Source organism: Lycorma delicatula, chromosome 8 (assembly GCF_047948215.1).
Source record: "Lycorma delicatula isolate Av1 chromosome 8, ASM4794821v1, whole genome shotgun sequence".
Lineage (NCBI taxonomy): Eukaryota > Metazoa > Arthropoda > Insecta > Hemiptera > Fulgoridae > Lycorma > Lycorma delicatula.
This window is the reverse complement of record NC_134462.1, coordinates 9,911,328-9,936,523: the sequence shown is the minus strand read 5'-3', so window position 1 is coordinate 9,936,523 and position 25,196 is coordinate 9,911,328. Positions and strand designations below refer to the sequence as shown.

Here is a 25,196-nt window from a genome sequence, read left to right as displayed (position 1 = left end):
GGGTATCGCTAATCTAGTAGGTTGCGACTGTATTATTGATGCGTCTAAATTTAGAAAGTGGTGAACGCCGGCGAGCGAGGGTGTCTTGTCGCAGTAACGTGGACTTATTGATCGGACTTTGGGTTCAGTGACCGTCTAGGCTCTTCACCTCCCCTCACCCTCTCTCTTGTAATTCTCCATGTCACCTCCCCTTCCATGCAACTAGTAGCCCGGGAGGAGATGACCTTGAGACAGGTGATTGTTGCCGGTGCGTTCTTCGTTCGGTCGCTCTTGATTTCGACTGACAGTTGACTCTTGTTAGCGATACGACTGCTAGTATAATCTACTTGTGAAAATTCTTGGTTTTAATCAAATGCTCTCATTTCAGTTAATACGAGTTGAAATGCCGGTATTTAATACAAAACCAACATATGGAAATAATATATATAATCGTTAAAAACTAATTACTGTAATGTTAGTCGTATAACACTTAATTACTGTGTGTGAAAGATTTTGATTTTGTTGATCATGGTTAATATTATACATACAGGATATTTTCACTATGCTTTAGGTACAGTAATATAATTATATAAAAAATTTAAGTTTTGTTTTTCCTGATGAAGTAATTACACTAGTTGACAAAAGAGATTTTTTGTGTGTGGAATTGTTCATTGTGATTTTAACTAATTTTGGGGTGGTGAATTTAAAACTGTCAGAACTTTTAATAATACGTCACTTTTTTTTTTAGATACAAATGATTTAGACATACAATTTATTTACATGCATAATCTCTTTAAAATCAATGCTTAAAAAAAATTATTTATATGTATTCATTAAAAATTTACTTTAAATTACTAAATTTTTATTAATTCAAACACAGATATTTGAAATACATTATAATACAATTTTAAAATACAGTTTCTAAAAGTCTAAATTATTGGAAATGTCCTTAAAATAACAATTTAAGTTTAAATCATTGGAATTGTCTTATTTAAAATTTTTTAAATATGTAGACAAACTTTTTCACTTGTACAGTGTTTGATAAATTTCTCTAAACAAGCCAGCAATAGTCACCCATCATTCCAGGATCTCATCTTCCTTGTTACTGATGCTCCATAGTCAAAGTATCCTGATGGAAACACTCTCCTTGCTCATCTCTGACTTGGCCCAACTTTTTGGGGGGAAAAGTCTAGATGGGAACGTAGGAAAAATTTTTAATGATGTCCTGCCTCCTAAACATTTGTAATTTTCTAACAGCTTATTAAAAATAAACAACATAATTTTCATCTCTTCTGTTGCCTAAAAAATCACCAATGCCTTTATAGGACTTCATACAGCTAATTCACATTTGCTAAGTTATTGTCAGAAGTTGGGTCCTTAAGCAGTTTCTTGATTTGCGCACCGATAAATATTACATTCCTTGAGCTTGACATCACTCAATTTAGGAAAACTTTTTAAATGATGTTTTATGTCAAGTTTTATGTCAGTGGCAGGGGTATGATTTTACCGTTCTCAGTTAATGATAAATGCTTAAAATCTTTTTAATCAGCTACAAATTCTGCCGCAGTGAGTATTAGTTCTTTACTTTGTAATGATGCTTTGTATCGTGACTATCCCAAAGACAAAGAAAACAACAACATTTCGTAAACCAAGAGGTTAGGCAACAACTTTCATCGCAGACTTGCTACATATGCTCCTTGTATTTTGTTATTTCTAAACTTGATACCGTAGTTTCATACATTTCTTTCTTGTCGACTGCATGAGCTAATTGAATGGATGGCTGTTTGTTACCATTATGCAATAAAACTGCTGTCACGTCAAGTTTAGAAGAGAAGAGCCAGTAAAAAGATTCCAGGCCATTGGCTCCATTCCAATGGCTCTTCCTGAATATGCTGAATTCCAAGCTTTTTCATCTAACAATGTCCGATGGTGGTACACATACAGGTTACTCCTCTCCATGTGGTTACTGGCTTTAGAGCTGAGGATACATCTGCATACCTGTCTTAGAAAAGTAGCAGTCTGTGAAGTGGTCCTTAGGTTCATGACAAACCATCAGTACAGCAAATGGCATTGCTCGTCATTTCCCCTTCAACCATTCAGTTAGTTACATAATATGCAAATAACATGAGGCGCCCAGGTTTTATCTTGATCCGCAAGTGCTTAATCAAAATAAAATTTATAAGCTGTTTTTATCAATTCAGAAATAGTCTTTCTTTGAGATTTAGGGATAAATTAGACAGACAACAAAAATTATCTGGATGATTGAAAATCCATGAACTTTTGCAGAAGCCATGTTGTAGCAAATAAAAACAAGAAAAACACTTTTGTACTATATAAGAAATTGATGAAAATATAGCAAAACACTAATAAATATGTGAAACACAACACAATATAGACAAGCGAAGCTAGACTAAGATTTTAAGCTCTGTAGTAGGCAACAATAGATGGTCTGTCTATATGATATCATCATACAGACATTTTTGTACATGTCTATACTTCTCATGATAAAGTTGGTCAAGTGAATAAAAGTTAGTAACGAATGTATAGTTATTAACCAGTTTTAGTATTTGCAGAAAAAAATCTGTAAAATAAACAATTACTGAAACCTAGTTCCAGCCGGAAAAGTCTTAGTATTACTAATGCTAGTTTTTATAAAGTTGTATCTCGCATATCCTTGCAAATGAATACATTTGTTTTGTCTGGAGTATAATTGATGTATCTGCCGATTCTATTACATTTGTTATTTTGCATCAGATAGTACGTGAACTAAAAATGTCAATAAGCATAGAAGAAGAGATGACTCAGGAAAAGTAATTAACAGAAATTTTTTCGTTATATTGTTGGCTGAAAAATTCAGTTACTTTAGGCAAGTCAAAATTGGATTCTGTGTTGACTGGAAAGAAAAAGGCTTGGGAAACTATAATTCAGTAGTATTCACAAACTTAAGGAAAAGTGGTTATGTCAGTCAGTTGTCTAAGCTTCTAAACGTAAAGACAGCCATTAAAAAAAACTGATTTCAAAGAAACAAAAAATAAACTGGCAAAATTAAAACAATGGGAGAAAGATTTTTTTGAAGTAATGAATGAGAAGGAGAATCCTGTATCTGCCAAAGTTCAAGGTGGTTTAGCAGTAGATGCAAAGAAAGGTGACTTACCTGTAAAACAAAACACAGATATTGATGATATTCAGAGAGAAGAACTCTTTAGCCAAGAGAAAAACAAACCTCCCAAGAAAATTATTAATGCCAAAAAAGTGCTGCAAAATTATGAAAACAATGAAACTAAAGAATTATCTACCTTCCGATTGCAGCGTACATTACATGAAACAGGATCATCAAACTCAATTGGAACAAAAAACATCGATAAAATTCCATTCCACCCATACTTTACCATTAAAGACAATATAGGAATAATATTCATTATAATATAAATCCATTTCTTATTATAGATCCAGACAACTTTACGCCCCCAAATAAAGCATTACAACAAATAGAGCCGAATAAAATGCAAATAAAAAAGGGAGAAATTAATATAGAAAATGAAAACCACTTCACTCTTTGAAATCAGTTTTCTCAAACTAATGAAGAGTAGGAAGAAGTTTGTTTTTTGTCCTCTTTAGTTAAAATAAAATATACCCTAAAACTTTTTCCTGTATCAAAAAAGTAAATAAATAAAATAACCCATTGGTTGGCATATGTGCATGCGGATGCAAGTACACAGTAAAGTACATTCAGTACACTGCACTTATACACATACATTCACTATATGTAAATTCATGCATACACACAAAATCACCTACTTAGATTTAATTATTTGCATGTTATTTTAAAAAAATTTTTCTTTGTTTTGATATATCTTTATTAAAATTGAAAGAAATTTTGAGGGAAGGAAAAGAACATAAACTGAAAAATACAAGTTTACAAAATACAAAAAATACAGTGATTGAAAAGATTTAAGTTTATATGCATTTAATAAAAACAAGCATTTCTTGACGCCTTTGTTCACTCAAACCTTTGTTCCTTCATTTTCATTTTACTGTTCATTATATTCAGTTTTTGTGGTTGTCTTCTATTACAGTGTTATTTTCAAAATCAAATCTGTCATCAATAATTTTACTACATTGTATAATACAGTACAACAAAAACAACCTTGGTACTTTCCCAACAGATGTGTGAACAAAATTCACTAGTACTTGAAAGTGTTGCTTAATTTGCCCAAAGTAGTTTTCTATAATAACTCTTTCTTTAGTGTGTAGATGATTAAAATTTTGCTGTTTCACAATGTGAGGAGATTTGAATGGTGTGGTTAGCCAGGGAGAAATCCCGTACCTGGAATCCCCCAGTAAGCATGCTGAACCATTGTTCAGCATACTGGACTTCGTCGCCATATTCTGGCATGGACATTCTCAGGCCACTCAGCACTTACACTGGTAAATACTTCTTCTGCATTACAAGTAGCTTGTGTATTAAGGCTGGCATACCCTTTATGGTTAATATATTCGTTTCTGTATTGCTGTAGTTTCTTCATTTCTATATGGGTACAATCTAATGCACCTTTTACTGTCTCCATAATAAAACATCTCTGCCTTAGCAACTTTGCATCATTTACTTTTCTCTCTGTCTGTGGGAATTGTATCCAGTTATTTGCTTTAGCAGTAATCTTGTCTGTAACAGTCAATTGTTTTACACACAGTAGAATGATGGACACTGAAGTCCACTGCAATCCCACTCTAAAAACCTGGGTCACAAGGAATCTTAAAAAAATTTCCATTTTTTTTCCTGGACGATACAGCACCTCCTCAAGATGGAGGTAAAAACTCTTCTGCTAGAAAATTTTCATTTTCGAACCATAATAGCTCCTTATACCTACTATTTTTTATGGCTTTTGTCGGGATGTAATTTTTCCTCTCTACAACTACTTAAAATTAGTTTGCTCTTCATCATACCTTAAAAAAGTGTAGTTATGCTTATGTGATAATTACTAGTCTTTATTCAACAAAATCCTATTAGTAGGCTTAGTAAGTTGTAGGCTTAGTTAGTAGTTGTATCTTTTATTCACTTAAAATATAGTAGTTACTTAAAAACAGCATAGTAATAGTAATTACTTCACTTCATCAAGCATGTATGCATATTGTTTAAAAGTAAAAATATAGAAACTACTTTAGATTGTACCCAGTAGTAGATCAAAATAAGTTTTTATAAAAAATTCTACAAACTACGATTTACTTAAAACACTTACTTTGTAACACACTTTCAATAGCATATTTGAATTTAGCATCCAAATTACAATGAGAATAGTAGATACAAATTTTGTGTTGACTAAGTGATTAACCCATAATTTATGTAGTTTTTCTTATCATTGTAACGCTCATTAAACTTTCTTCCTGTTTTTATTAAAAATAATGACAATAGTAAAATAATATTTTACCTTACTTTTTTCCTAATGTGTACGTTGCAACTTTTCAACTAGTGAACAGTAAGCAACTATTAGCCCATTGTTGTTTTGTTACTGTTATAATATTTTGTTTAGAAAAGTTTTAGTCTTAGCTTTATTTGTTGTATATGCTGAAGTAAGTAAATACATCTATTCCATTTAACACTGTTGTAGAGAGTTCTTATGGAAGAATGTTGTATACAAAACTTTAGTGGTTTAAAAATGGTACAAAAATAGGTCACAATCAATTAAAATTTCATTTATTATTTGGTTTTTATGACCAATTTTTTTTCTTCCCTACTGAGTAGACGTATAAATTTTTTTTTACTCTACTGCTTTCTTATGGTTACACCAGCATTTAGTTCAAAACATTGATATCTGAAGCTAGTGTTTATTCTTACAGCTAGGCCCTACAGTGAACATAAAAACATTTTTATTTACTAGGACAAACTACTAGTAAACTACTAGTAAACTACTAGTCTGTTGTACTTAGTATGTTTTATGAATGTGCTGTGTCAATAGTATAGTCAGTCAGTCTGCTTGCTAAAGAAAGTAACAGAAAACTACTGTACTTGCTTTTTAAATAACTGATTGTGGGAGTTATAACCATTTTTGGGAGTTAGCCTTATCTGTAATATTGTAAATCTTGCCTCAAAAACCATAATAACTAAGAGTATGTGGTAATAACTTATTACCACACCTTTTTTGTGGTAATAAGTTAAGGATTGATTAGAAGAGATAGTACTAGTTATTTTTAATTTTGACTCTACTTCAAAATTAGAATTTTAAGAAATAATAGCCGGTCTTTTTTACCTAGACCCTTTGTTAAAAACATCCTATCCTAATTTAAGGTGGAGAGGAGATAAGAAATTTGTTTTTTTTTTTGCAAAAAAACTTTTGCTATAAGATTTAAAACTATATTTAAAAAAACTTTTAGAAGTTTTTTTTTACGGCCGTAGTAGAAAAGAAACATATTTTAATGCAAATAATTATATTGTACTGCATTAAACTCAACTACAAATTTTGTTTATAGTAATTAGTATCTTTAAATCATTTTGTTTTTTTTTAGTGTATTACCTAATAAATTTTTTCAATATCATCAGTATCAAAGACACCAACAGTTGTAATTTATTACTGTAAAAAAAAGGCATAAAAGTTACTAACACAGTTGCTAATTTGCACAAAATTAAAAAGGAATGTAGAAATTGAATGTGAATTATAATTTGAACTTTTCTTTCTAAAAATAATTCTCATTTTTTTAGGAAAGGTTCAGTTTACTTTTTGTATTTTTTCACAGTGCCTTCAATTTTTAAAATACTGTTTTTGTCTATTTTAGGATTTCTTTGGTATTCAGTTAGTATAGGGTACATAGAACCGTAAAATGTTCTAATAATAATTTAGTAGATTTGTGGTCTTTGAATATATAATTTTAAAAAAGTAGTTTGCATTTGCAAACTACTTTTGCTAATTTGTAATTTGTGTTTGCATTTAATTGAATGAATTTGTATGTGTTTACAGGGCAGCAGCAGCAGGGGGAGCAGGAGTTGGCTACAAAGATGTTACAAATACAGTCAAAAAGATTCTACCTAGATGTTAAACAAAATAGGAGAGGTCGATTTATTAAAGTAGCTGAAGTGAGTTTCTTGTTAATTTATTATACATATATATTATTTTAAGGAATTGCTACTGCAGAATTTTAACTGCTTAAATTATTTATTAAAAAAGTTCTAGTATTGATATTGGCCATTGCCACTTGTTATAGCAACATAAATACATTTCGTAGTTTTACGCTTTGTTCCTAATTTTGTAAATTACATAGTTTGTTCAAAATCCTTCTGAAGAAAAATCAGTCTTTTACTGATACAAGTATTTATCTTTTTTATAATATGCAATCATCTTAACTATAAAAGAAAATTATTTACTGAAATGAATAAAATCTAAGCTTCAATAATTTTGTCTTCATTTACAACTTTATATTTTATAATCTCATTACTGCAAATCCATTGATTTATCGCAATGTTGTAACAAATAACCTTACCACCCAGTTTTATTAAATCATTTTAGGGTATCTGTATCAACCAATTTTTTTTTCATCTACGAGGATAGGGTGAAAAGTTCTGGGCCAGGATAAGATAAGAATTGTTTTTCTGGATACATTTTGATATGTCAATTTATCAAACTCCTTAAAATAACCATCTACAGTGGCAATAACTTTATTATTGGTCAAAAATCTCTTCCCTCAAAGCCATTTTTTCAGGTTAGAAAACAAGTAATAGTCACTGGGAGTAAGATCAGATGAATATGATGGAGGGTTTTGAGTAATTTGAACTGTAATTTGTTGATTTTTTGCCATTGCAATGACTGAAATGTGGGCTGGAACAATGTCTTGATGGAAAAGCACTTTTTGATTGTGGTTGTTTTTCCTTAATTTTATCCCTAAGATCCTGATAGGATCACATAATATTCGCCTTTTTAAAGATAATCAATGAAAATTATTCCACCTGCATCCCAAAAAAACAGTTGCCATAATGTTCTTGCTTTTTTTGGAGCATGTTGATTTTTTTCAACCCATTGTTTTGTCTGGAGTATAGTGATGAACCAAAGTCTCATTAATCGTTATCTAGGAAAATAGTAGAAGAAAACGGATATATATATATATATATATATTTTTTTTTCAATAAAAATTTAAGCACATCATTTTCAACTGGTGCGTAATGAAATTATAATTTCTGATGACATTCTGGAGGCATTAAAGTAAAAATTAGTGATCATATAGAAAATGTCCAACCCAAAGCAGATACCGCCTGAACTATTAGGATAAATTAGTAAGTAACAGTTTTTAGTTTTCATAAATAACAATAATAATAATCACTTGTTTATGTGGAATGTTTGAAATAAATGCAACAATGAATTAAGATAGACCAACCAAACTAAGAACCTTTAACACTTTTATTTTATAATAATCTATATATAAATTATATAAAAATCACTTTTCTGCTATTGTTAATATAATAAAACTGGAGTACTTGTCTGTACATTAATCTAGGTTTTTCATTTATGATAGATTATAAGTGATTTCAGTGATAAAAATTTTTGTTTATACATCTATTCATATTGATTTTGCCTAAATAATGTGCTGATTAACTTTCAGTGAAAAAATGCTGATTTATTTTATCTTGATTTATTTGAAGAACACTTTGTGGTTATTCATTATCAATATATATTCCATTGTAGGACTATGTGAATGAAATTGTGAACAAATCCAAAAAAGTTAGATGATTTAACCCAGGAAGTACCTAGTGATAATTTGTGTCCATATAGTGGAAGTAGTTTTAACTGTTTAGAGATACTACTCTCATTATTTAGCAATGACTACTCTTACAGTAAGATGTGTTTAAAAACCACAGTTTTAGAAATAATGCAGTTAGTTTACCGATATTATAACAAAATGTATTTTAAGTTAATAATAGCATACATTAGTGAAATGCTTTCATTTATGTTTTGGTTTACTATGATACTTTTAAAAACAAATATTTGACAGTTTCTTAATATTTAAACTGATGAACATAATTATTTTCAGCTGAAATATATAAAAATGTTAATTAATACTATTTATTACTAAAACATTTATTTACTAGGAGGAGGGCTAGACCCACCACCCCATTCAGGTCATTATTTAAAATAGAGATTTTTGCAAAACTTGATTGTTAATTTTTCATTTTTATGTTTTGAAATCTGTTTTTTTGAATGCATCCTAAATGAGGTATTATAAAACTAACTTAGAACAATTGATGTCTTGTCATAAATTGTTTAACATTTTCTATAAAAGTTATCAATTTTATAGGTTTTAATTTTTTTGCATTGATATAAATTTTATCCTACATGAAGAAATACTAAAAGAATATTTATCATAAAGAAGACAGCTCCATTAAAATACTTTGTAAAAACAAGGTAATTTGTCATTTTTAACAATTGCATTGTAAACATTGAACTCTCATCGTGCAAGATTCATTAGAATCTGTTTAACTATTCTTGCTTGATATATGGATTGCAAAGATTATGAAGTGATTGTTCTCTAATGATGTGCAGACAGTACTTTAGTTTTATTTATGTGACCTGTTATGGAAAAGGAGACCTTAGGGTTGGTAAAAATTAACTGGAGAGCAGAAAACTTGAAAACAGAAAAAAAGTGTAACAGTTTTGATTGGGTATTACATAATACCTAGTGCTTGTTCTCTTTATTTCCATAAGATTTTTTAATCATCTTATCACCTTATTGTTAAGGGGTACTTGCAGGTTATTTAATTATGGTTTAGGCTTGTGTTTGATCTTTGAATGGAAAAAAAACAATTTTTGTTTCTTCAGCCAGAGTAGTTGAGCGAGGTAGAAGGTAACAAAATTTATAGTCATAAACATCATAACTATCCTTAGACCAGTTCCCTTTTTGGTCTCCATTTTTCTATAGTTGAAACTAAACTTTCACTTTCAAATATCCTCTTCCATTTCCTTTTAGTTTGTCTGCTTTTATTCTTTTGTGTTTTTTTTTTGTACCTTCTGTTGATACCTCGTGCTTTTTTATAAGTTCTTATGGGACATCCCAGTCATTAAATCTTTTACTTTCATTCACGTACCTTATTATTTCATTTTTTACTTTGAATAATATTCTCCATCTACTTTCTACCTGCAAAATTAAATGGCATTTTAAATGTCTTACGTTTTTCTTTAACCACTTTTGTCTATTTTTCACATTCATACAGTAGTGCACTCCAAACATAACACAAGATGCTCTTCAATTCTATAAATGTCAATATTTAAATAAGTGTCTATAATAATGCTTCCTTTGCAATTGTTATTGTAGTTTTTAATTTCAACATTTTCATTCCTCTTTTTGAAATTTATAATTTGAGATTAAACTACAATTTAAACATATTTAATCAGTAAATATTAAGATAAAAATACTAAAGCTAAAAAAATGTTTAACTATGAACAAGATCAAGCACAAAACTGATCTCATTGAGGTCCCTTTCTCCAGAATGGGCCACATTTATACATGATGAATTTATAAATAATTTAATGGTTCATGTTTTTTTTTTTAGGTCTTTTTTAATTGTAAAGTATCATTTTTTAGATTGGAGCTGACGGAAGGCGGAGTCAAATCTTCCTTGCATTATCAACAGCTGCAGAATTCAGAGACCATTTGTCAACATTTAGTGATTTTTATGCATCATTGGGTAAGCCAAACATAAGATGTAAGCTACATTTAATGTTTTGTTTATCCCAAAGCTCATGTTAATACTAAATTTCATATTAAAAATGTCAGAAATTGTATGTATACAGTGTATGCCTTTTGATAGCCTGATGAAAATTAGCCACTATCCTACAAAGTCAATATAATGAGTGCGGTTATCTATTATACTATTATGTAAATAAGAAGATGGTTTTTGTTTGTTAGGGATAAAAAAACTATTTGATTAATCGCTACCAAATTTTTACCCATGTTTCTTGGCATAGAGAAGGTTTATAGATATATTTCATCTTGAAAAATCTCTAAGATATGTATATATGTTGTAGTGGAGATTTGCCGGTTGAAGCATAAACTCCAATGAATTGTGAACTGTGTCTGTCACTGAGTGACCTGGGTTTGAACTGAATTATGTGAATATCTAATAACCAATTTCTCGACTTTTTGAAATTCCAGGTTTTCGAGGGTGAAGGTGGATTTTTTAAATTAATGTCTTTTTTTTCTCTCTAACAAATGAAGACATCAACCTGATTTTTTGTGACTAATCTTTCTGTCAATAAACTAATTTCTAGATTTTTGAAATACAAATTTGAAAGGCGATGAAGAAAGGTAAAAAAAATGTTGAACAGCACTTGTAAATTTTCCCAATCCTGCTTATAGTAAACAAGATTTTCAATAGATTTGGCAATGCAAATACTCTTCAAACAAATATTTAAGAACCATTTTCAGATTTTTTTAAATGACGATTTTTTAAGTGGTATAATAGTATATAATGCTGTGGTTCAACCAACATAGTTACTGCCACCGTTACTATATGTATGACTGGCTGCATCTGCCTACAGTAAATTGACCGCTGTGGGAAATGTACATAACCATATAGTGCAGGCAAAGCTCCGATTGGGAGCTAGTGTTTAATATATGAAAATATTATTGATTAAAAGATAAAGAATGCTGAACAAAGTTGATGTATATTCTTTGATTGGAAAAAACTTAATGACATAAGTTGTGAGAAGAAATGTATGAACCTTACATTGTGTAATGGATTAATTTCATTACAAGTTTCAGTTTTCTTGGCAAAATAACATTTTTAAGGAGGATAAAGAAAAAGCTGGGTAGCTGTTTATCAACTGATTCTGATTATTATTGAAAAACTTGTTTTTATTGAATTATGGGTAATAGTCATTGAAGTGTCAGAAGTAAAGTGATCTGAAAAACTATGCCTCTTGTTTTTGATAAGAAAATGCATGTTTCAGCTGCATTGTAAAAAATTTTACTTATTTGATAGAATGACACTGATGTTTCTCAGTTTGTAAACAAAAATATTCCACAAAACAAAATCTTGGAAGTGTTCCAACTGTGGAAGAAATACTAGGAATGATTAACACAGTGCAAAGGAATACAGGAGGCAGAGATAACTTGGATACCAGAAGTTACCAATATTTTTTTATTTTTATGAATTTGGTTGATTTTTTAGGAGAGTTTGGTTTCTTTGTAATAGTTACTATAGTCTTACAATCTTTTTTTAACAATACATTTGATGTGTGCATTAATGTTTTTATAAATTAATAATTATGAGCAAAATATGAGTTTTTTATTAGAATTAAAATGAAAATGGATGGATATTTTCAACGGTATAAGTTATTTTTGTGTGTTCAAAGTGGTCTAACATTTCAAAAGCAAAAAAAATAAATTGCTAATTTATAATTGTTATAAAGTTTTTTTTTATAAAGTATGTTTACTACAGGTTAATAAAAAATATTACTAGACGGATATAATTACAGGGCATATCTTGATTCAAAGATTGGTCATTATTTTTGGTCCTTCATAATAAAAATAGCTGGGTATTTGCTTAAAGTAACTAACTTCAGTGGATGCTTCTTTTGCAATTTTCTTTTGTATTACTTTACTTTTAAAACATGAGTTTATAAAACCTATGTTTAATTTCAGGTCCACCAAATCCAGAAAACGTTCCTGAAGATGGAAAACTAAAATCGGAAATGATGGTTAAAGATAATAGACGATATTACCTCGATCTTAAAGAAAATTCTCGTGGTCGATTTTTAAGAGTAAGTAGTAGCTAACTAAATTGTAGTTTTTTGAAAAGTGTATAACATTTTTCTGAATTGTACACATGAAGATACATTTGGTTCTAGTTCATCTTGTTTTTCCCCCAAGTTTTCATAATGCCAACTCATAGAATTTGTGTGTACTGTAAAAATCTTAGTTTTTCTCTCAGAATTATGCTGCATTGCCTTTTATTATGTTTTAAGAAATTATTTATTCCCCGACCTTATTAAAGTTATTATCTGGTCAATTTATATATTCACATTACTAGAAACTTTGATGTCTTATTTACTGCAGATCTATAGGTTTGTAATTTAAATCATTAATCTTGTCTAAAGGAATGGAATTATTTAAAGTTTATATAATATACATGAGTATGTTACCCTCTCTGTCAGTATCTTACGGTGTGTTATTTAGATAAATTTCATTGCTTTCTCAGTCTGAGAAATTTTGACAGGTGTTTAAAAATGTATATATAATTCTTATATTACTCGTGAGATTAATTTTTATCTACATGACATTGACTGTTATAAAAAACTACTTGCTTAGCACGGCTCCAGTGGAGGGCATCTAGTCAAAAATCTGTTAACCCTAAAAAGATGTGCAAAATGAGACAAAGAAGTGCTTCAAGTTTCTTTCAGGTAGTGAATGCTCATCCCATCCAAAATTCTTCAGAGGATCAGGATATCTTTAATTTGGCTTCTTTTTATAAAGGAAAAGTACTTGCTAGTTTTCAAAATTGTTTACTGTGAACTATAAATAATCAGAATGGATTCCAAACGTGTATATTATGATGATTTAAACAAGAACAATTTTTTTATTGTGTATTGTATTTTTAATGACAAATTGTTTGTTATAAAAGATTTTTTTTTACCTGGCTATGTAGAAATTTAGTTTTAATTTATTTTAATGATATGTTCTACAATGATATGGCGTAAAAAGTTCAAGGAAGGACGAGAACTAGTTGAAAATCAGAAAACGATCACCGTCCTCGGACCAGCATTACATACAGAAACATTCGTGCGGTTTGAGACATTCTTGAGGACAATCGACAGGTGAGCGTATATGAAATTTCAGAACGGGTTGGAATAAGTTATGGAAGCTGTCAAGCGATCATCCCAAACCAACTTCAGTTCCATAAAGTGTGTGGCAGATGGGTACCCCATCTTTTGACCGCAGATCAGAAGTTGAAACATTTGGAGGTCTGTCAAAGGCTTACAGGAAGGTTTGCGAAAAAAGGTGATGCATTTTTGAGTCGGATTGTTGTCACCTGTGATGAAATGTGGGTCCACCACTGCACTCACTGGAGTGGTGGAAGAAAGGGAAGGCAGCTTCAGTGAAAGCCAAGACTCGACTGTCAGCTGGCAAGGTTCTTTCAACCATTTTTTTAGACCGGCGAGGTATTTTGTTCATTGATTTTTTGCATGAGCAATGCACAATCAATGCTGCTTACTACTGCGAGCTGTTGAACGAGGTGAGGGCTGCATATTGCCATAAAAGAAGAGAACCAACTGATTCGAGAGGCCATCTTCCTCCACGACAATGCCAGGCTCCATTCTGCAGCTGTAACGATCTCAAAAGTAGAAGAAATGCACTGGACTCAACTTGATCATCCTCCCTGCAGCCCTGACCTATCACCCTGCGATATTCATTTGTTTGGGTCACCTAAAGAAGCTCTAGGAGAGCAACGATTTGAAGATGATGAGGGAGTGGAGGAATTCATGCATAATTGGCTCCTGATGCAACCAGCTTTATTCTACGATGCTTTGATAAAAAACCTTCCTTCTCAGTGGGAAAAATGTATTTCTAAACCAGGAAACTATGTAGAAAAAAATTATTTGCATTTATTTTTCATTAAATAAATTGAAAAAAAATAAAACCCTGTTTATATTTGATTTACCCTCTCATACTAGGTTGTTACATCCACATTGTTACTTTTAATTCACATGTAACATGAGTACTGTCACATCAGTTAAGTTGTATATAAACTTATACGGATTTGAATACTATATTGTGGATACCGTTAATCTTTAGTGGTTGGATTTCAATTAACCACACATCTCAGGAATGGTCGAACTGAGACTGTACAAGATTGCACTTCATTTACACTCTCATACACATCATCCTCATCCATCCTCTAGAGGTGTTAAACAGGAAAAAGAAAGAAAGTTGTATATAAATGCAAATAAATAATATTATGAAAGAGTGCTGGGTGTACAAAAGAGAATATTGGACACCTCATCTCTTGGATTAGGTGTCACTGTTGATTTAAGGTAGAATTTGAACAAGAAAAAGGACAGTTTTAGTTGCACACATGGCTGTAGATTGATTCCCTATCTTTTCGCTTCACAACACCACCAGCAAAGATGATTGATTAGAAAATCTTCCATTTTTTCCAGTTTGCTAAATGCGAATATGTAGTTGCGGGTAATATGCATTTCATAGAAAGTTTGTGATCCTCCAAGAGACAGTAATATGCGTCACTGACATAATCAGTTAGAAACAACTACATTGACATCTTTGAAAAGGGAAGTGTTCTGAATAACCAAGAGTTTCTGAAGAAAATGTTGAATGTGCCAGTTTTTCTATAAACATATGTAAAAAGTGCTAACGTATGCAACCATAGTGTTTACAGCAATTACGAGCTTTGAAGCCTACAGACTATGCTGTGTGCACAGACTTCAAAATGTTGCAGCATGAAAATGATTACATTTTTAATCATATTGTGTTTACTGATGAATCTACATTTCAGTGGTAAAGTTATTAATACATGTCCATAATTGGGGGGGGTGGGTCAAAAATCCCCATGATTCTTACAATGTGAAAGAGCTCAAAGAATAACGGTAAGTTTATGGGCCATAATTTTTTTGCTTATGAAATACAACAGGAATTCCTTGTTTGGCAACAAGATAGTACACATCATCATGGGCATACTCTGTATGGAATCTGTCAGTATGGACCCAATGTAAGAGCTTATTTGCAGTGTCCTCCAAATTCACCTGATTGGACCCTTTTTTCCTTTGCAGTTCTATAAAGGATCTTGTGTATGTGCCTCCGCTACCTACTGATCTACCTAGTTTGAGGCGCAGGATTTAACTAACCAGCAACAGCTGGTTAGTTAATTAGTTATTGTTGTTTATTTCTGGCTTCAGTTATGTGTGTAAGTCAGCATTCTCATTTAATTTTTTTATGGATACCCAGCCTGAACCAAGCACGCTATCTAAGAAAAAAGCAGCTTTTTGAAAAAATGTTACAACTAATCAAAATGTAGAACTCTTAATTACCTGATCAGTTGGGCAAATAAGAGGACAGCTGAATATTATGGAAATTTGGAACATTTTATTATTTATGTCTGTAAAGAAGCAAAACAACAAGTACTGCCAGTATTGAAGAAACTGCTGTCTGAAGAAACATCACCTACTAAAACAACAAGGGGTTACTACTTATGCAGTCTGACCAAGTAATACCATTGAAATACTTTTTCTATGCCTGGAAAAGTAAGGAACACTCACAAAGAAGATGAAAAAGTTTTTGTCGTGATATGGATGAATGTATAATTTGCCAAATTCTTCAAGAATTTTACATCACAAAGAAAGTACTACCAAATTACTTCCTGTAATAAAAGAGCAAATTCACTTCCCTTGGGCTGAGATTATTAATAAAATCTCAGTATAGTATAGTAGATAAGTATAGTATTCAAATGGCAGAAATATTACACAAAAAGAAAGAATTTAATTGAAAAACTGGATGCAGTGCTATGATTGTACAAATATTTGGTCCAAATGAAAGCCCTCTGAAAAGCTGGTAAAAACATATTTTATTTAGATGAAACACGGTTAACATGGTGATTTCACGGTCACCAAATGTTGGCAGCCAGATGATGTTGTGGTGTACTTGGGAATTATAGTGCAGGAAATAGGCTGATTTTGTTGCATGTGGGCAGTAAATCTGGGTTTGTGGATGGTGCACTGCTCTTGTATCAAGTTGGTGCTACTAGTGGGGCTTATCATGGACAAATGATAAACAGTACAAATTTTGAAAAATGGGAGAGAAACATTTTTAAAACTTACTGAGTCATCAGTTATTGTCATGGAGAATGCGCCATATCCATTAGTCATTTGCTGAAAAATTTCCACAAAATATTTGACAGAAAAACTTAGTGAATTTTTACAAAAAAAAAGCGGGATTCTGTGCGATTTAACTGAGAAAAGAACAACTGTTTATCAATTTATAAACAAAAAAATAAATGATATAGAACCGACCTGTGTATTAATAGAGTTTAGGTTATACTATTTTTCAACTTCCAGTCTCTATATGCAACTTAAAAAAAATTGTGTACTAGTTTTGGGCCTAAATAAAAAAAATACACAAGAGAAAGAAATTATGAAGGAAATCTTAATCTTTTATAGCAACTTGCAAAAGGAAGCTGTTGCAAATGTTACACTGAATTGATTAAATATTGTAATAATGATAGAATATTTCTGATGTAACTGATGAATTTATTATATATCTCTGTAATGAAAGTGATAGTGACGACTAGTATTAGTGAATTAAAATAAAAATGATTACCAACTTAACAAAAAAAATCTCATTTATGTGGTAATGAATGGTATTACTGACATATGAAAATATTAACTACTAAGTAAGTACATAGCAGATTCTTTTAACTAGTATAATAAATATAGTGTATAATAATTGCTGTCCCCATCCTGCCTACTCTCTCAACACTGCTGACCTGATTCGCTGAGTTGATGAATCAGACAGTTCTAGTAAATTTGTTTGCAATTGTATTCAAATGTAAGTTGTCATCTGTGGGAATAAAACTTGTAAGCATAGTACTGTTTTAATTAGAGCTAAAAACCACGGTAGAAAGTTAAAATAAAAATTATAGTAAAAATCATTTCAAGAATGGCACGTGAAATATTTTTATAATGTTGCAAGAATCTTTGTACAATTTAAATGATTCATGGAGTCTTTAAGGGATAAAAATCTGGTTTGGATTGTAATATTGTTCCATTATTACAGAATTATTTTTGTAATACAGGTATATTGTATTTAGAATTTGTTGGTATGTTAGATATAGAATTTTATTATGTAATTATAATTACATTAGATAAAATATGAATAAAATTTAAAAAAGTTATATGATTTGATCTGCAATGCTCTAGATCATTTTAGTCAGTAGAAATATGTACAATATGTTCGTAGTTTTGCAAGTAGGTTTTTGTTGTAGGTGTCACAAACAATAACAAGGGGAGGGCCACGCACGCAGATCGCTATACCTGCTCAAGGTATGATCGAGTTCAGAGATGCTCTTACGGATCTGCTCGAAGAATTTGGAACAGATGATGGTGGCTATAAAGGTGAACTCCCTGAAGGGAGGCATATGCGTGTTGAGAACAAGAATTTTTATTTTGACATTGGCCAGAATAATCGAGGCATCTATATGCGTATCTCAGAGGTAATGTTTTTAAATATTACTGATAAAATTGTAATGCATTGTCTTTTCTTTTATAATTTTATGGTACAATTCAATTTTAGCTGAGAATCAACATGCGAGTGGAAAGATTTAACTGGTTAAAATAACATTTGTGAAATTTTGCTGTTGATGATCTTTGTGATTTTCTTTTATGGTAGATTCTTTTTATGTAAAAGGACATGTGGCAAAGTTTGCCAGTCACAACACTGTAGATTGCAAACAAATAGTATAAAGAGATTGAAATATACAATAATTATTTTAGTAACATGAGTATTCCTAGTAGTATTTATTTGTTGGGAGGATTAGAAAAGGAGAGGGGAGTGTCAAGTAGAATGTTTGGCAGCATAGCTTTTAGCATATTTCTTTTGAGTTAGTAATGGTTTTATTTACATGATTATTTGGCATCTGTCATGTATGTATAAATTCTGATGGTGGTTTGAAAAACCAAAATAAATAACATATCGAAAACGTAAAACATTTGTTGTCTTGTGTTATAAGATTAATTTTGAAAATATAAATTTAAAAAGATTATATTTAATATAAAAGTTTACTGTTTATATTCATACTGGTCAGATAAACATGTACAAGTATTTTTTTATAAAAAGACTGAGTGATGTTACACTTGAAGATAGGTTTGACTAGCTAATTAAATTCACTTTATTTGTGTATAATTAATTTTTTTTTTTAATTTGAATATTCTTGTTTTTGATAATAAAATTTATTTCATGTAATTAATTTTACCTTTATACACCTATTATAGTTAAAGAAATGTTTATGCACTATTGCCAGATTCTCAATTTGTGTGAGAGAAGAGTTCCTTACTGTGCAAATGCCATACACACACTATAAAGGGAATGCATATAAAAAACATGTAAATTCATCTTATACCGTCTTGAGAAATGATTTCAGGTATTGTCCGGAAATAAAAAAGTAAAATTAAAAGAAGCAAGTGATAAAAAAATTAACTATTAAAATTAACTACTACTGTTAAAAGATTCATCTACAGTTACGATTCGAAGCATTGCTTTATCACCAAACCGCGATAACGGGTCTTGACACATAGGGACATGATGTTACATTTGCTTCGGTGTGGCACCCATTTGCAAGAAACACGTCGCATGGCCAAATCATTGTGCAAAATCGAAAATGCGCTGCCAACTGAAATGTCCAGACATGCGGGGCGAGCTCCCCTAACATTAAATCATCGTTCTTCACAGACGATAGTGGCAGCTGTATTCTTAACAACCTCGGTGCGAGACGTTGAAGGATGCCCCTTGTGTGGCTCATCGGGGATGCTCTCTCTACCCGCTACGAATGCTTTATACCACTTGTAGAAGATTGCCTGGTTCAGAACATCTTCACTGTACACTGTACGGTGTTAATAATTCATATGTGTCTTTTTGGTTCTTCCTGAATTTCACTAAAAATTTCACGTTACACCATTGCTGTAACTTTTTATCAATGCTGGACATGGTAGGCAAATATCTAACGCATGTTATGTAAATCGAGCTGATTTGTGATCAGAGATGTATAGAATAATTTAATTATTCAAAATTAATGAAATAATTTTATAGTGTAACAAATTAGGTTTATAAGGTATAAATTATGTTTCATTTATAAATTTATGTAAAAATTAATGTACAGTTTGTTCTTCTAGAAAGTTTCTTTTGGAATTTAAAGTTTTTAAATAAAGAAAAAATGTTGTAGATGATCTTTAAGACTAAAGTTGCATGTCAGAGGAAATCACTTAATCATTCTTTACATTAACAAAGCAGTAAAGGAAATAAATGTACATAATGTTGAGCAAAGTGATAATGAATTCTTTATAAATTTTAGTTTGAGTGGATAAATATTCCAGATATTTTTTAATTTTACCGTCAAACAATTTTAATTTTAAAATTCTGAAAAAGAAGTTATTATATTTTCAGTTAGTCAATGATTCAAAATTCTTGTAATTCACATTTAAAGCTTAATATCTCAGCATTTTCTAGATAGCTATTTAGATTGGCTTCTTATCAGAATTGTTTGATATATCACTAAATACAGTTTATCTTCAAATGTCATTCGCACCTAACACTTTTAGTTCCTGACATTCTCACTAGATGGCACATGCAAATGAGTAATTCGATCAGTCGTCATGGAGTCGTATCGTATACTAATGCAGGGCATGCTCAATGTTGTTTGTGGGGTTTCATGAATCTAATCTACTACTACCATTCAGAGACAATTCATGACTAAATATCTCTAGCAACCATCTCAAAGACAGTATGTTATTGCATTATACAATTGTTTCATTGAAACCGGTTGTGTCACATACGATTCAGGTTAGGGTAACCTCCTTCAGTCTCTAAAGTGGCTATCGAACAAGTGTGGCAGACATTCATTTGCGTCCAGGTAAATTGACGGGACACACCAGCTTAGAATTGAATATTCCTAGGGTTACAGTATGGTAGGTTATTGTGTAATTAACTGTCATTTAAACTGTAAAAATGACAAAATTGAGACTTAAGATAATAATTATCTTAGTAAAATTGTGTTCAGTGATGAAGCAACTTCCTTAAAGTAAAGTGAATCTACATAATGTTTGGATGTGGGTGTATGGAATCCATGTCTCACAATCGAACATGTACAGAGCTCACCCAAGGTAAATGTTTTTTGTGCTGTAAGCTGTCATAAAATTTATGGTCCTTTCTTTGGCATATCGTACCCAGACATGCTTGAACATTATCTAATACCAAAGTTACAACAGGATAAAGGCACAGAATTCATTTTCTATCAAGACGGCATGCCACCATGTTATCTAACATTGTGCAGTTATCATGTATGTTAATAGCAAAGTGGATTGGACGTTATGGAACATTTTTTTGGCTTCTGTGATCGCCTGATTTAACTCCAGTGGACTTCTCTGTATAAATTACATTAAGACAAAGTGTTCCTCCATGTTTAGAAAATGTCAACGAGCTGCAGAATTAAATAATAGAAACAGTTGCCACTGTAGATCAAGACATGCTTCATAGGATGTGGCAGGAAATTAATTTCAATTTGGATATTTGCCATGTTACAAAAGTAGCTGTATTGAACATTTGTAAACGATACTTGAAGATATACTGTATTCAGAGTTTATTCAAGTTATATACTTTTTTCATTATTTAAAGGTTACTTTTATATAACTAATTAGAAAGTATCCTGTATAAGACGTAATGAAATGCATCTGATATTTTTATGTTGTGTCCAATTTTAGGCGATTATTCTGTAGTTACTATACATACTCTTAAGAAACCAGATTTTTCATTTTATATGTAATTGCTTCTGTGAAAATAAAATTAATATTTACATAATTATTACTGTAATCGTTGACATTTGTAAAATAACCTTTTCCCCACAAAAAAATTTTTTTATAACATTAATGGCTGTTATAGAGAATCGCATTATAGTGAGGCATTATAGAGAGAATAGCTAAGAAAATATTGAGATAATTGATTTAGAATACATTGTTTACAGAATATTTTTTTAATTTTTCAAAAAATTTGTATTAAATTTTTTACATTAATCTTCATTTATTTCTTATATAAAAGACTTAACATAGTAAAAATATTTGTTGCGCAATTGTTCAAATTTATTTTACTAAAAATTAAGAATTTAGACTGTGTATTTACATTCAAGTTTAATTTTTTTTTTTTTGAAGAGTCAAGATTTTAGTTGATAATTCAATTTTATTTCTCACTGACTCATCCACGTACCCTTCAGCCTTTGCTGTAGATTTTCACCCCCGACATCGCTTAATCAAAATATCCCCTTCAGCATCAACTAACAGAGTTGCAGAGTATCTTTGAAAACGATGATCTGTGTATGAGTTTGCATCTGGAAGATTCGGATATGTAGCTATTTACCCATATTTCCAGTTTTGTTAATGTTGATATTTTGCACGGTCTACTTTTCTTTCATGTTTAAAAAGAAAGCAGAATTGTCACACTCCTTAGGATACAAATTTAAGTACTTCTAACATGTTTTTAATAATTTGTAATTATTCCCTGTTATAATGAATGATTGCAATATTTTATTTATCTTTTATTCAGTATAGAAACTATAAGTGCTTGATCCAAGATCCTTTACATCCTAAATTTTAAAATTGTTGTCTTCAACAAGTTCCCATTTCAAAAATTGGTATTACCTTGAAAGTTAAATTGTATTCAAATCTTTATGAAAATTTCCAGATAAGAAAGAATATATGGAATAAATTTAATGAATATTTAGTAAGTCTATATTAAATTAAAAAGAGGAAAATTAAAAAAGTCATCGACCAGTTTGAACAAGAGCCTACATTGCGAGCAAAGTACGAGTGTCTTAATCACTTTATAAACCGATTGTCAGGTGCTTCATTTAGAAAATTTTTTATTTCTTCAGATGAAATTTTTTTAGGTTTTTCTCTCGTAGCGTCCTGATTTTCTTTTTAAAAAACTAGTCAGCTTAGTGTACTTTGTTATGTGTCTGCTGCATGATTCAGATTTAGAATAGATTTTATCTAATACTGTCCAAAAAGATGTGACTTCATTTTCTTAGACAGTTCTTCAAAATAAACAAGCAATACACTTTCTGAGAACAAGTTTACATTGTTCGCTAATTTCTAATCTGTAGACTGACTATAATTTTTCATGAACTTTTTTGGTTTCTGGGTTATAAGTTATGCCATTTCTTTAATATCGATCTGTGTTAAGATATTTTTTCCTCAGAATCTAATATATTACAAGGATAAACAGTATAATATAGAAACTTAGTTATCTATGAGTACTTTTCAAATTAACCTCCGCTTGTTAACTACTAAATCAGATTAAAATCAAAGTAAAAAAAAAAAAAACAGCTGATACATGAAACAGTACCTGCTTTTGATTGGTTGAACACATTTATTATAATGTCATGATAACAGGTTCTCCAGCCATGTAATTCCAACTATATAATACAGTCATAGAAAAACTTGAAACTTAAAAAATTAAAACTCACATGTTTGAAAACTTCTATTTTTTCCACATTATATTTTTTTTCAGTGTTTATACTTAGAAAATGAAAAAAGTAGCATATTGTAAAGGTAAAATTTTTTTTGGTCAATTTTATGTAAAATGTCAGATCTTGCAAGCAAATAATTCAGGCATTTATAATTTATTTGTAAAGGCGCATCTAGGAACAAGGCTAGGTTTTAGTCTGTTTTATTGTAAAGGCTTATATCTAGGAACCATTTAAAATACCAGGAAGCAAGAAAATGCTCCTTGAAGATGTTTATAATACGATCAATAATTTATCAGATTATAATTTTTATTAACGGTCTATTACCCAGTATTACCAAGTTTCGTTTCAACTTGACTGCATAAATGTGAGCTAACACATAAATTTTATTGGTTATGTGCTGATGTACATTGCAGAGTCTTGCCTTGTTTATAGTTTCTGATAACTTTGGTACAAAAAAGTTTGATAAAATAAATGATAGTTGTGTCATCAATCAGAGTTATAACTGGACACATTTTATATAATATTGTTGGAAAAATCCTCAATGCTACTTTTCTTTGAACTTTTGTTAGCCCAATTGTTGAGGTAAATAACTTATTAATGTGGATTAATGTGATTCTGAATTAATTGCCCATAAATGTGTAGTAAGAGTATCATTCTTTTTTTGTGGCTTAAATTCAAATTAGTTTGCTTAAGTATCTTGTCAGGTATTAATTTTTCATTTTCATTACAAGCCATTCCATTTTTAATTTCAAATTTAAGTATAGGTTTTTCACATTTTATGGATGTGAATTTAATGAGTAGAACTTTTAAGTTGTTTTCCCAACATTATGTGCTTACTTTGGTGTAAGTAGTAAATGTATTAAAATTGGTTTAATATCAAATTATTATGAAGCAAAATTGTGCAGCATTTTCCATATTAAAATTTTAACTGCTTAAGAGACCTAACCTATCAAAGGCACTACCTCTGGATTGATTGCCTTCTATTTTATCCTTTATTCATTATTAATGTACTTAATTTAAAAAAATTCCTCTTTGGATAGGAATATGGAGAATTGTTATCATGTATGTTGGTGATGGAAACTGTGTATGTTTTGTCTTCTCTACCAGACAATGTACAAAATGAGAATAATATTTGGTATATGTCAGATAGAAACAATTGGCAATTTATTTTGTTTGAAAATGATGAAACAAAGGATTTTCATTAAATTTTGCAGTGTTAAAAATGGAATAGTGCAGTGAGCTGGTGAAGCTGTTAAGAGAAAGAAGGAGGTGAAAATGTGGACAACAAGGGTTTGCATAATAGAAATGTGGTCATTAATCATTTAATGATCAGTTCTCACTGATTAGAGAAGTTGCTAAAGAGGTTGGAATTTCTTATGGCTTGTGTGAATCAATTTTGACTGATATTTTACATTAGAAATAAGTAGCAGCAAAATTTATTCCAAAACTGTTAAATTTTCATCAAAAGAAATATCCATCTCATTGTTAGCTGATATTGCTGATGACTCAGACTTGCATAAAAATGTCATAACAGATTTTGTGAATGTACTGTTATAATACTAAAACAAAGATTCAATCATCTTGATGGATGCTTCCAAAAAAAACAAAGACTAAAATAAGCTGTGAGAGGTCACAATCAAATGGTAAGGTTTTCTGGCATTATCCATTATGAATTTTTTTCAGTTGCACACACAAAAAACAATATTACTTAATGTTTACACTGTTTACATATAATCTGAAGAACATTACTCAAACGTAGGCAAATATTCTTGGAATTTACATCATAACACTCAACTCAACTTAATGATCAGTTCTCACTGATTAGAGAAGTTGCTAAAGAGGTTGGAATTTCTTATGGCTTGTGTGAATCAATTTTGACTGATATTTTACATTAGAAATAAGTAGCAGCAAAATTTATTCCAAAACTGTTAAATTTTCATCAAAAGAAATATCCATCTCATTGTTAGCTGATATTGCTGATGACTCAGACTTGCATAAA

The 25,196-nt window shown here is 30.5% G+C and overlaps 1 protein-coding gene across 5 annotated transcripts in view; it reads left to right on the top strand.

The window, feature by feature from the left end:
- Pur-alpha (Purine-rich binding protein-alpha) overlaps positions 1-25,196 on the top strand; it is an 84,349-nt gene that overhangs the window by 41,727 nt on the left and 17,426 nt on the right. For all 5 annotated transcript variants that reach the window (XM_075372822.1, XM_075372820.1, XM_075372823.1 and 2 more), the window contains 4 exons: positions 6,930-7,045; positions 10,540-10,642; positions 12,601-12,719; positions 17,951-18,178. In XM_075372822.1, the coding sequence (XP_075228937.1) occupies positions 6,930-7,045; positions 10,540-10,642; positions 12,601-12,719; positions 17,951-18,178 (566 nt within the window). The remainder of the gene's footprint in view (positions 1-6,929; positions 7,046-10,539; positions 10,643-12,600; positions 12,720-17,950; positions 18,179-25,196) is intronic.